General features: G+C 53.8%; 3 protein-coding genes across 6 annotated transcripts in view; 2 read left to right on the top strand and 1 right to left on the bottom strand.

Annotated features, from left to right (window-relative positions):
* LOC115247209 (PH domain leucine-rich repeat-containing protein phosphatase 1-like) overlaps positions 1-6,229 on the bottom strand; it is a 13,852-nt gene extending 7,623 nt beyond the window's left edge. The window contains 3 exon segments of the mRNA XM_029828180.1: positions 619-815; positions 4,348-4,435; positions 4,437-6,229. Of these exon segments, the coding sequence (XP_029684040.1) occupies positions 619-815; positions 4,348-4,435; positions 4,437-5,891 (1,740 nt within the window). The 5' untranslated portion in view covers positions 5,892-6,229.
* Positions 6,230-7,100: 871 nt separating this feature from the next.
* On the top strand, positions 7,101-11,310 carry LOC115247212 (tensin-3-like). Of its 4 annotated transcripts, XM_029828187.1 has the most exons (8): positions 7,123-7,510; positions 9,349-9,506; positions 9,814-9,864; positions 10,106-10,228; positions 10,379-10,443; positions 10,766-10,990; positions 11,142-11,202; positions 11,265-11,310. In XM_029828187.1, the coding sequence occupies exons 2-6, from the start codon at positions 9,357-9,359 to the stop codon at positions 10,851-10,853; spliced, it is 477 nt and encodes a 158-aa protein (XP_029684047.1). In that variant the 5' UTR covers positions 7,123-7,510; positions 9,349-9,356; the 3' UTR covers positions 10,854-10,990; positions 11,142-11,202; positions 11,265-11,310. The 4 variants fall into 4 exon arrangements, with proteins under 4 accessions (XP_029684048.1, XP_029684049.1, XP_029684047.1 ...); XM_029828188.1 differs by lacking the exon at positions 11,265-11,310 and having other exon boundaries at positions 7,101-7,510; positions 10,771-11,060; positions 11,142-11,177; XM_029828189.1 differs by lacking the exons at positions 11,142-11,202; positions 11,265-11,310 and having other exon boundaries at positions 7,102-7,510; positions 10,771-10,849; positions 10,948-10,999.
* Positions 11,311-11,316: 6 nt separating this feature from the next.
* The window catches only part of LOC101064591 (tensin-3-like), a 17,395-nt gene continuing 16,211 nt past the window's right edge, over positions 11,317-12,500 (top strand). The window contains exons 1-3 of the mRNA XM_029828181.1: positions 11,317-11,341; positions 12,119-12,236; positions 12,429-12,494. Coding sequence (XP_029684041.1) covers positions 12,131-12,236; positions 12,429-12,494 — 172 coding nt within the window. The 5' untranslated portion in view covers positions 11,317-11,341; positions 12,119-12,130. The remainder of the gene's footprint in view (positions 11,342-12,118; positions 12,237-12,428; positions 12,495-12,500) is intronic.

Below are 12,500 nucleotides of genomic sequence, written 5' to 3'. Positions count from 1 at the left end.
TCCACAGCTCTTCTCAAATGACACTCGAGAAGTTCTGAGGAGCATTCAATGTGAGGAACAACGAAGCAGCAGAAGAAGAAAATACATGTTTAAAGCTGTGTTGTGGATGTTCCAGAACCAGAACCAGGTTCTGGAGGTGTTAGCATTCTGAGTGGCTGCGTGCAGGCAGACAAACGACACCGAGAAGCTTCTCACGTCCTGGTCCAGGCTCTGTTCCAGGTCCGTGTTATTCTGCATCTTTTCCATTAATCTGCTAAAAACATCTTTCTTTCCTCTCCAGCCACAAGAATCCACAGAATCCAGCAGTTACGCTGCTGCACGACAAGTTAAAAAGATCTGAGAGCAAAGTCAGAGTGAAACTGGGCGTCTGGTTCACTACTAGAAACCCTTCACAGATATTTCACCAGCTCTGACTAAAGCAGTTTCCTGCTGCGTCTGTTCATGGGACCAGTTTGTGTGGAGGAATGTTTCCAGACAGGTTAGCAGCAATGAGCTCGATCACATGATCATCAATGATCACGTGATCATCAATGACCATGGGGGGGCATCAGGACACGGGGGGATCTGCGGTGGGACAGTTCCAGGAGGGACTGGAGCAGAGAAAGCTGGGAAAAGTACCTTTCCTCCGATGAGTGGGAGGATGTGCATCTTTCCGGTGGTCGCGTGTTTGACAGAAGAAACAATGAGGCAGGTTCCACTCAGGGTCACCTGACGCCTCGACCAGCGGCTCACTGGCAGCGCCAGCTTCCCCTTCCGGACGTTAAACAGCCCCGAAAGCTGCACACGCTCAGAGCCGCCCACCGTCCGAGGCTTTCCTGGATGGAGAGACAGGCAGACAGGCAGGGAGACAGGCGGGCAGGGAGACAGGCAGGGAGACAGACAGGCAGGCAGGGAGACAGGCAGGGAGACAGACAGGGAGACAGACAGGCAGGGAGACAGACAGGCAGACAGGCAGGGAGACAGGCAGGGAGACAGACAGGCAGGGAGACAGGCAGGGAGACAGACAGGCAGGGAGACAGACAGGCAGACAGGCAGGGAGACAGGCAGGGAGACAGACAGGGAGACAGACAGGCAGGCAGGCAGACAGGGAGACAGACAGGCAGGGAGACAGACAGACAGGGAGACAGACAGGCAGGCAGGCAGACAGGGAGACAGACAGGCAGGGAGACAGACAGACAGGGAGACAGACAGGCAGGGAGACAGACAGACAGGGAGACAGGCAGGGAGGCAGGGAGACAGACAGGGAGACAGACAGGCAGGCAGGCAGGCAGGCAGACAGACAGACAGGGAGACAGACAGGCAGGGAGACAGACAGACAGGGAGACAGACAGGCAGGGAGACAGGCGGGCAGGGAGACAGGCGGGCAGGGAGACAGGCAGGGAGACAGACAGGCAGGGAGGCAGGGAGACAGACAGGGAGACAGACAGGCAGGCAGGCAGGCAGACAGACAGACAGGGAGACAGACAGGCAGGGAGACAGACAGACAGGGAGACAGACAGGCAGGGAGACAGGCGGGCAGGGAGACAGGCAGGCAGGGAGACAGGCAGGGAGGCAGGGAGACAGACAGGGAGACAGACAGACAGACAGACAGGGAGACAGACAGACAGGCAGGGAGACAGGCGGGCAGACACACACACACACACACACACACACACACACACACACACACACACACACACACACACACACACACACACACACACACACAGTTAGTGAATGTTTTCTTGACCAATCTTCAGTCTTGGTCTCCGTGTCGTCAGGTGACTGTAACACCTGGAGCGAGCAGCCACTCAGGTGTGACGGTGCCATCAGCCCCTCCAGCTCCAGCAGCCTGACTGCTGCCAGGTCGGGCGTGTAGAGAGCGAACCGGCACCCTGTGCCGACTGTCACCACGTGCCGACTGTCACCACGTGCCGACTGTCACCCTGTGCCGACTGTCACCCATTGCCGACTGTCACCCATTGCCGACTGTCACCCATTGCCGACTGTCACCCCGTGCCGACTGTCACCCATTGCTGACTGTCACCCCGTGCTGACCGTCACCTATTGCTGACCGTCACCCATTGCCGACCGTCACCCCGTGCCGACTGTCACCCCGTGCCGACTGTCACCCATTGCCGACTGTCACCCCGTGCCGACTGTCACCCCGTGCCGACTGTCACCCATTGCCGACTGTCACCCTGTGCCGACTGTCACCCTGTGCCGACTGTCACCCATTGCCGACGGTCACCCCGTGCCGACTGTCACCCCGTGCCGACTGTCACCCATTGCCGACTGTCACCCATTGCCGACTGTCACCCCGTGCCGACTGTCACCCATTGCCGACTGTCACCCCGTGCCGACTGTCACCCCGTGCCGACTGTCACCCATTGCCGACTGTCACCCATTGCCGACTGTCACCCCGTGCCGACTGTCACCCATTGCTGACTGTCACACCGTGCCGACTGTCACCCCGTGCCGACTGTCACCCATTGCCGACTGTCACCCCGTGCCGACTGTCACCCATTGCCGACTGTCACCCCGTGCCGACTGTCACCCATTGCCGACTGTCACCCCGTGCCGACTGTCACCCATTGCTGACTGTCACCCCGTGCTGACTGTCACCCTGTGCCGACTGTCACCCCGTGCTGACTGTCACCCTGTGCCGACTGTCACCCATTGCTGACTGTCACCCTGTGCCGACTGTCACCCAGCGACGACTGTCACCTAGCAACGACTGTCACCCAGCAACGACTGTCACCGATTGCTGACTGTCACCCAGACCCTGCACCATCCGCATGCTGCAGTCACTCAGACTTTGTAGGGTTGGATGCTTTTATGGACCCAACCAAGCCTGAATAAAACTGTCAGAACCTCAGCATCAACCCCTCAGGACATTATCTTTCCAGTCTTCTCAATGTGGAGGCACCACGGTCCTGACGAGATGCTGAAGCTCAAGCCCACTCTGGAGACTCAACAATGATGTGGAATGTGTAGCATAGAGATCCACCCTGTCCTGGGCTGAGGACTTCAGACACAGGCGGTTCACACCTTCCCTCCGTTACTGTCGATAGAGAACATCCTGCCTCTCCTCACGCAGCAATGGTTTCCTCTCACCGCCCAAACTTTCTTAGTGCCTGAAGAAGTGTCTGATGGTTTCAGGTGGGGGGGGGGGGGGGGGGGGTGTTCAGATGAGTCCTTAACCTTGGAGAGGTGGAGCAGTGACCTCTGGGTGCTGCAGTCCTGAAAGACTGAGCAGGTGAAATCTGAGGTCCACCACTCTGGCTTTTCTCCTGCTGTCTGCACATTGTGTGTGTGTGTCAGTGTGTGTGTCAGTGTCTGTGTGTCAGTGTCTGTGTGTGTCAGTGTGTCAGTGTCTGTGTGTGTCAGTGTCTGTGTGTCAGTGTCTGTGTGTGTCAGTGTCTGTGTGTGTCAGTGTGTGTGTCAGTGTGTGTGTCAGTGTCTGTGTGTGTCAGTGTCTGTGTGAGTGTGTGTGTGTCAGTGTCTGTGTGTGTCAGTGTCTGTGTGAGTGTGTGTGTGTCAGTGTGTGTTCAGATGCAGTGTATTTCTCCATGGTAACTCAGAGGGAGCAGCACTCGTGCACGTTGGTGCACTGATGTCACTCTGGACAATGACTTCTATTGTTACACACCCAGCACGGTGGAGCTCGCTTTAGGTGTGGAAACCTCCACGTGCACGTGCACTGACAGAACAGCTGGAGTCAGTAAACGTGCACTAACTAACCCTGGCCCTGTCCAACAGGCTTAGAAGCCTCTCCAGCTGTGCTCATCCCAGATGTTGGTGGCTGTTTCCATCCTCTGGCTGCCCGTCAGCTAAAACAGGATCATTATCCACCAACAACAACAACAACAGGCAGAAGACAAACAGGCCTCATAATGTTGTGCCCCCCCCCACAGGCGCTGGGGGGTCCAATGGGGACAATAACAGCGACTGTCAACAATCCCAACAAGCACGCACAATGAGAGCGCTCCTAGGCAGATCGGAAGCCCCGGGTCCCCCCCCCGGGTTGTTCCCGCCAAGTCCCCCCCCCGGGTCGTTCCCGCCAGGTCCCCCCCCCCCAGGGTTGTTCCCGCCAGGTCCCCCCCCCCGGGTCCCCCCCTCAGGTCGTCCCCCGTTCCCGCCAGGTCCCCACCCCGGGTCCCCCCCTCAGGTCGTCCCCCGTTCCCGCCAGGTCCCCCCCCCCGGGTTGTCCTCCCCAGGTCGTCCCCCCCCAGGGTTGTTCCCGCCAGGTCCCCCCCCAGGTCGTTCCCGCCAGGTCGTTCCCGCCAGGTCGTCCCCCCCCAGGTCGTCCCCCCCCCCGGTCAGCCTCACAGGTAACTGTCTGAGGTCAAATCTAGACGTTCTCACCGAAGTAGAAGCGAATCAGGCAGCCGATCTCAGGGTTCATCCCTTCCGCCTGGACCCTGGGGGGGTCCTGGTACCCCAGGTTAGTGAGGGTACTGGTTCAGGATCTGCAGGGGCCTCTCGTCATCTCCAAGTCTCCGAACAGTCCCACCGTGCAACTGGATGAAGAGAGCCGGGGTGGGACACGTGCTGATGGGCTCAGTCCGACCTCGGCTGCCCCCTGTCTCCGGGTCGGGTGGGACAGATCCTGGGTTGGTTACGGGCCGGGTCTGGGAGCTACTGCGGCATTTAGAGGACGGTGTGTCCATTTTACCGGTGGACAAGGTATCACGGGGCCCAGGTTCCACATCGGTCAGCATGTCTACCTCTTGGCTGGGGTCTGCTGGACACTGACGGGCTGAGAGTGTTGGAGAAGAGCTTAGGTCCAGATCATCTGAGGAGCTCTCGAATGGGTCGGGTCCCTCTGTGGCACTGTCACAGTTGAGGCTGGGTGCAGAGGAGTCCGTGGCCAGCCCCAGGCCGTCGCTCGTGGAGTCCTGGAGCTCTGTGCTTCTGGACGCCCCGGGGCTGAAGTCCTCGCAGGTGCTGCTCTCCATGTCCGAACCCGAGCAGACCCAGTCTGCTACGCTCAAATCCACTCCGATGTCGTTCAGACACAGCTCAGATGAGGAATTGCTGGCAGTTTTATCACCCAGCAGATTGGGAAGGAGTTTGGCGTGGGGGGGGCCCTTGGCCTCCTCCGCTCGGGCTCTCCCGACACCGTCACTCAGACTGCCGCTGTCATCGTCCTGTCCGTCCTTCTGATCTGTAGCATCGCCAGTGGAGCCCAGCCAAGCAGAGGTTCTACCCTCCATCCTCAGTGCAGCTCCAGCTTTGCTGGCTTCCAGCCTCCCGGCCACCTCTTTGGCGGTGGTGTCCACGCTGCAGAGCACCGGCCGTGGGTAGGAGGGCGTGAGCCAGTCGTGGACGTGAATACAGCCCCGCCGGAGGTCTGATCTGACCCATGTCCTGTCCGAGGCCTGCAGCTGCTTGGACTGCTTCTGCCGAAGAAAAGTCCTCCTGTCCAGACTGAGGGTGCTGAGCGGCGAGGCTGAGGGAGCGGGGCCGGCTGCCTCTGCGGGGGAGAGTCCGGCGGAGCTGCCGGTCGGCGGAGCTCCGAGCGACAGGTTCCTCCGGTGCCTGTGGCGCCTCCTGCCCAGCAGAGGGTTGACAGAGGCGCTGCTGCCGCCCGGGCTCCCACCGTAGAGGCTCGCTGTCTTACCCGCGGGCACGGTGCCATTTTTGGCCGCGTTGCCGACTTGGTTCTGATAGATTCCGTTTCTGATCGCTATCTGAAGAAGGGAGGTGGCTGCGAGTCCCTTCCCGAAGAGCTTCGCCTCTGCGCTTCCACCGTCATCCTCCCCGATGGAGGCTCTCTTTCCAGCGGAGAGCGGCGTCAGGACACTCGGCTTCACCGCATTAATATCACCGCTTGAACCAGGTGCCCCCTGCGGAGGTGCCGATAAAGTTGAGAGCGCTACGGGCTCATTTTCCTTCGCACTTTCCATTCCGTTCGTTAATAACAGCGTCGTCCGTTGTTAGCGAGAACGCCCGCAGGTGAACGCTAGCCGAAGCTAGGCTGTTAGCTCGCGGCTGCAGCCTCCTTTAGAGCGCGGCTCCGCGTTAGCTTAGCATGCTAAGGTACTGCGTAGTTCGTCCGAAGTTATTGCGCTACATCATCCCATTTCACGAGCGACCCGTTAGCTCGTCCGGAGGTGCTAACAGGCTGATCGTGGACGCGACCAAATGCTTTTTTTCTAGCTGGTCGTCATGGAAGCTTGTAGCAGGCGCGACCGCTGGCGAGCGGCGAGAGGACGGCCAACGGCACGGCGGTGGTGGGGGCGGGGTCTCATTGGATATGAAATATGACACCTTAGGGGCTCGCGCTCAAGCTCGGAATTTGGAAAGATATTTGCTTCAAAATATTTATTCCCGGACACGGAACCGGAGAAAGGTTTCTTTTGGAGTTTGGTTCAGGCTGCAGGACGCCCTAACCTCGCTGTAACTTCCGTCAAGGAAGTTGTGAGAATCTACACGGACATTCCGTCAAGGGTTAGGGTCCGTCAACCCTTTAGTCCCTTTAGAAGCACAAACTCCAACTTTAAGGAAAGCCTGAATGCAGCACAAGTTACTGTGCCACAATTACAAACTTACAATACAAACCAAGATTTCGCAATGGCGAACTTGAACAGTTTAAAATATTAACATATTTATCCACCGAAAGATCTTTTTGGTACGAGGCCCTTTATGTTTTATTTAGGGTGAGGGTCCCCTCCCCTTCACCTGGCTGGCCACCTGTTGCAGGTCCCCCCACATGAACCTTGGTCAGAATGTGAGTAGAAAGAGACCAAACCAGTAACAACATATAGATAAAGATAATTGAATTGGATAGATAATCAGGGAGTTGTGGCTCCATCTTGTGAAGTAAATTACTGGTAAAGCCTGAACCTAATGTATACTCATGAAATTAATTCAGACTTTTTAAATAAGGGTTGTCAGTTTACCATATGATGAATGAAACATAACACATTATTCACACATTGTATGTGACTTAAATGTATTTCTATACATCTATATAAATAATCTATGTCACATTTTCTCAATTTACTTGAAAAATACAATATTGTAAACTGATTCAGAGAACAGTGGCAATTATAGGATAAGATCGTTGTGGCAACCATTTCTATGAACAGGTTAATTGGCTTTAATAGGCTATCTTTTTTTTTTTGCAGTGAGTTAAAATGTAAATTCCAGGTGAAAAGTGCTCTATATATTCTGCAGGTTATTACAGCAGCTTAGTGATAAAATTCCAAAGGTTTGGAGTGTTCTCTGATCTTCTGTCTCTGAAATGAAAAATCCAATAACAGCCCTGTGTTCACAGACCCAGAGATCAGACTAATCTAGTGACTAATCTAACCTCGGTTCAGTTGAGTGCTGCACATTTACGGTCCAACAGAGGGCAAAGTGCACGGTGGCAGTGGATCCTGCTCCCTCTCGCTGCTGCTCGCCTTCTTGCTCCCTCCCAAAGTTGAGTCTCCACCTTGTTTTCCACCAGACACACGTAGACTTTCACTCTCAAGCTTCGGAGTGCTGCTGCGAAGGTGTTTGTGTGCGGCACCAGCGAAAGGTAGGTCGGCCTCCCACTAACCCAGTCCCAGTGACCAGTTTAGTGTTCACTAACCCAGTCCCAGTGACCAGTTTAGTGTTCACTAACCCAGTCCCAGTGTGACCAGTTTAGTGTTCACTAACCAAGTCCCAGGGACCAGTTTAGTGTTCACTAACCCAGTCCCAGTGTGACCAGTTTAGTGTTCACTAACCAAGTCCCAGTGACCAGTTTAGTGTTCACTAACCCAGTCCCAGGGACCAGTTTAGTGTTCACTAACCCGGTCCCAGTGTGACCAGTTTAGTGTTCACTAACCCGGTCCCAGGGACCAGTTTAGTGTTCACTAACCCGGTCCCAGTGTGACCAGTTTAGTGTTCACTAACCCAGTCCCAGGGACCAGTTTAGTGTTCACTAACCAAGTCCCAGTGTGACCAGTTTAGTGTTCACTCTGAACCCTGAGGTGGCTCGTCTTTACTTGGCTGCTGTGCGGAGATTAGAATGGGTGGCAACTGCAGTGTTCCTACACATGCACTGTGTGTGTGTGTTTGTGTGTGTGTGCGTGTGTTTGTGTGTGTGTGCGTGTGTGTGTGTCTACACACGTGTGTGTGTGTGAGAGATACCTTCAGTACAAACTGTGTGACAAATGGCCAGTTGAGTTGTCGCTCTGATTCCTGGAAAATGTAAATAAAAAAAAAAGCAGAAGCGTGACAAAGCTGAAAGTGGTGAATTCAGATGTAGACCAATCGTCATGGGTTGCCATGGAAACCCAGTGCTCAGGAACACCAACACTGACTGAACATCCATTATATATGGAAGACTATAGATATATATTATCTAGATGTGTTCCTACCTGAGTCTGCTCACAGTTAAGCTTCTGTGTTTAACTCAAGTAACTCGGGTTAGTAAATGGAGTCAATCAGCAACACAGCTCAACATGTAAAAGTTGCATCGTTTTCTCAACTCTCAGGAGAGAAAAAACTTTTTTCTCTTCTCTTTTTAAAGTCTAAAGAAGTTGATCTTTTTCTAAAAATGCAGATATTAAACTTTTTGTCTGGAAACAATTTGAGATGAGGCTCCGCCCAGCTGACTGAGCTTAATTAGATTAGATTAGTTTTGGGGGACAACTTGAAGCCAAGACCTTCTTACTCTGAGGTGACCTCTGTGGGTTCCAGCCCAGGGATCAAGGTCAGAAGGTGCTGGTCTTGTTTTTCATTTTCGATCTTGAACTGAAAATATCCTCAGAGAGAGAAGCACCGTTAGGGTTAGGGTTAGGGTTAGGCCCTAACCAGAACAGTAGGGTTAGGCCCTAACCAGAACAGTAGGGTTAGGCCCTAACCAGAACAGTGAACAGTTGGGGTTAGGGTCTAACCCCAACTGTTCTGGTTAGGGCCTAACCCCAACTGTTCACTGTTCTGGTTAGGCCCTAACCAGAACAGTGAACAGTTGGGGTTAGGGTCTAACCCCAACTGTTCTGGTTAGGGCCTAACCCCAACTATTCACTGTTCAGGTTAGGGCCTAACCCCAACTATTCACTGTTCAGGTTAGGGCCTAACCCCAACTATTCACTGTTCTGGTTAGGCCCTAACCCGAACAGTTGGGGTTAGGGCCTAACCCCAACTATTCACTGTTCTGGTTAGGCCCTAACCTGAACAGTTGGGGTTAGGGCCTAACCCCAACTGTTCAGGTTAGGGCGGCTCATCCTCACGAGGTCTCAGGATCCCGTGACGCCTCGTAACCCGTGGGTTTTGGTTCAGTTCCTCTTTCTCGCTCCTTGTGACCCCACCCTGGTTTCAGAGTCAGAGTCCTTTTGTTGTGGAACATCTGCTGACCTGCAGGGTTCTCTCTTCCTCCACCTCCTGCAGCCGCTCACATGGAGGAACCGCAGAGAACCGATCTGACCTACATCACTGAACGCATCATCACCGTGCTGTGTCCCGCCGAGTGCCCGGAGCCGCTGTACCAGCAGAACCTGCAGGAGATCCTGGTCATGCTGCAGTCCAAACACCAACACAATTGCATGGTGACGTACCGCAGCAAAATCACTGCATCTCACAAGCATCACAGCTCAGATCAAAGGTCCACTTGATTGAAGTGAAACGTGATTTTTTGACAACCAAAAGACATTTTCCAAAAAAAGAGAGGAGGAATGAGGGGTCAAAGGTCACTTCATTCTTTCTCTTTCAATCTAATGTAGTCGAAAGGTAGGCAGCATGACAGTAGTCCCCTGGGAGTCATTCACAGGTTCCATCATTTTAATAAGATTTGTTCAATACTTTAATTACTCTCCTGAAAATGGTTGTTTACATGAATGATTAAATTCTCATCAGCTCATCAACGTGTCACAGAAGAACGAGGCCCTCAACAGGCTAAAGCACAAGGTAGGAGCTGAAACCTGCAGCAGCACGGTGGAGAACCCCGGTGGAGAACCCTGGTGGAGAACCCCGGTGGAGAACCACGGTGGAGAACCCCGGTGGAGAACCCCGGTGGAGAACCCCGGTGGAGAACCACAGTGGAGAACCCCGGTGGAGAACCACGGTGGAGATCCCCGGTGGAGAACCCCGGTGGAGAACCACGGTGGAGCGTGAAGGACACTTACGCCAGGTCTCCCCCCTCCTCCAGGTGCTGGACACCGGCTGGTTGGACCATTTGGCTCCAAATCTGGACCAGATCTTCAGCGTGTGCTCATCTATGGAGAAGTGGCTCCAGACACATCCTAGACGAGTGGTGGTGTTACACTGCAGGGTACACACACACGCGCACACACACACACACACACACACACACACGCACACACACACACACACACACACGCACACACACACACACACACACGCACACACACACACACACAGAGGGGTTTGTTGACACTGATCCTGTGATGGTTCTCCACAGGGGGGCAAAGGTCAGCTGGCAGTTCTGGTGGCCTCTTACATCGACTTCAGCAGCATGTTGAACAGGTAACTGCTGCAGCAACATGAGGGTGAAGCACTCCAGCGGGCCCAGAGCCAGCGGGCCCAGAGCCAGCGGGCCCAGAGCCAGCGGGCCCAGAGCCAGCGGGCCCAGAGCCAGCGGGACGGGGGGCAGCAGCAAGCTTAACTAGAAAGGGTGACCAACTGGTTACACTGGAAGAGAGGGGATAGATGGGCGGGTTATCAATGAACTGATCATCTCAGCCAGTCCTGTTAGAACTGAAGGGGTCATGTGACCCAGCCTTCATCACTGAGCTGATGAGGAGGTTTAGGACACCTGAGTCGTCCCCTGACCCCCCTCCTCTCTCAGTGCAGACCTTTCTCTGGACCACTTTGCCATGAGGAGGTTCTACAGTAACAAACTGTCCGCTCTGATGACCCCCTCCCAGAAACGGTAAGACGCACGCAGGAGGATGATTTCAGATCATATGACTGTGTGTGTGTGTGTGTGTGTGTGTGTGTGTGTGTGTGTGTGTGTGTGTTCTTCTGCAGGTATGTGTGGTTGGTCAGGAGCATATTAAAGGGGGGGTTGAAGGTGAGTCCATCTCCATTGTTCCTCTTCTGTGTCGTTCTTCACGGCCTCCCCAGATTAAGGCTGGATGGAGGTGAGGGGACGGCGTGGGTGGTGGGGGGTCACGTTTCAGGCCCTGGAGTTGAACCTGAACCGCTGAACTGTTGTCTTCCAGAGTGTGGACTGTTCCTGAGGATCTACCAGGGTTCCCAGGCTGTCTGCACATCTGCAGTCCAGTAAGTGATGAGAATGTCTGGTGCTGGAGGCTGAACGGTGCTGATGCTGTTGGTGTTCACAGTCCCGTCAGTGCCCCCCCCGACGGACCAGCTCCGCTTTGAGCTCCGGCCGGCTCGGCTGCTGCAGGGTGACGTCCTGGTGAGTCCTGGTGCTGCACCAAGCAAAGAGACACCCTATAGAATCTACAGGGTGTCTCTAGACAGAAGCAAAGAGACACCCTATAGAATCTACAGGGTGTCTCTAGACAGAAGCAAAGAGACACCCTATGGAATCTACAGGGTGTCTCTAGACAGAAGCAAAGAGACACCCTATGGAATCTACAGGGTGTCTCTAGACAGAAGCAAAGAGACACCCTATGGAATCTACAGGGTGTCTCTAGACAGAAGCAAAGATACACCCTATAGATGATAGATACGTTACACACAAATGTTGTGTTGGTCAACTGCTCCAGGTTTCTTCCTGTTAAAGGGGAGTTTTTCCTGCCACTGTTGCTTGTCTGGGGTCAGGCCCTGGGATTCTGGAAAGGGCCTTGAAACAATTTTGATTGTATAAGATGCTATATAAATAAAGATTGATTGATAACTTGTCTTGTTTGCTAAAAGATTGAAAAAAACCGCTTTTCCAGACTAAGCCCATGTTGGACTGTGGTATATGGTTATCAAGACACCATGTTTGGTTTTTCATGTACATTTAATAGGAGCCAGCAGGTCAAACAAGCTCTAAACCAGCTCCTCGGGCACAGGAAGGTCGAGGAAGGGTAGTAGAGAACCCAAAATCAGGAGAGACTAAACTAAATGTAGAAATGAAGAACCAAACAGGAAGCAGTCCTGGCTAAAGAGGAAGTGAACCTACAGTGTGTCCATCTTTATGTTGATTAACAGAAAAAACAGAAAATGTTTGCATTTTGGATCCTAGGTGATTTGTTATATGGAAAACAGCGGTCGAGCCCTCTTCCGTCTTCAGTTCCACATGGGCCTCGTGAGCAGACACGCCCTGACGTTCCTGAAGCCAGACCTGGACTGTGCCAGTGAAGGTATTTATGAGCTGCTGCCAACGACGTGTGGCTGACCATGTGGGGCTGATAAACCTGCCAGCTTCTCCGCTGTAAATCATCCCCAGACAACTAACCTTGGAGTCGTTATCAGCCAAAGCAGCTGAGAAATACACACATGCTAGCCCGCTAAGCTAACATTCAGCTCTCTCAGTCTGTTTGTTCATATTCCAGATCCCAACTTTCCAGAAGATGGGAAAGTGGAAGTGTTGCTGTCTGACAGCCCTGAAAAGATCAAAGGTGGAT

The sequence above is a fragment of the Takifugu rubripes genome, chromosome 20, assembly GCF_901000725.2.
Source record: "Takifugu rubripes chromosome 20, fTakRub1.2, whole genome shotgun sequence".
Classification (NCBI taxonomy): domain Eukaryota; kingdom Metazoa; phylum Chordata; class Actinopteri; order Tetraodontiformes; family Tetraodontidae; genus Takifugu; species Takifugu rubripes.
Note: the sequence above shows the minus strand (reverse complement) of the source record. Positions and strands in the feature narration are given on the sequence as shown.

Excerpts from the sequence above, each read along its gene's own strand:
- LOC115247212 (XM_029828187.1), top strand. The coding sequence starts at position 9,357 with ATGGAGGAACCGCAGAGAACCGATCTGACCTACATCACTGAACGCATC. Across the intron at positions 10,229-10,378 it reads TGGTGGTGTTACACTGCAGG|GGGGGCAAAGGTCAGCTGGC; the intron begins GTACACACACAC and ends GGTTCTCCACAG. Across the intron at positions 10,444-10,765 it reads TTCAGCAGCATGTTGAACAG|TGCAGACCTTTCTCTGGACC; the intron begins GTAACTGCTGCA and ends CTCCTCTCTCAG.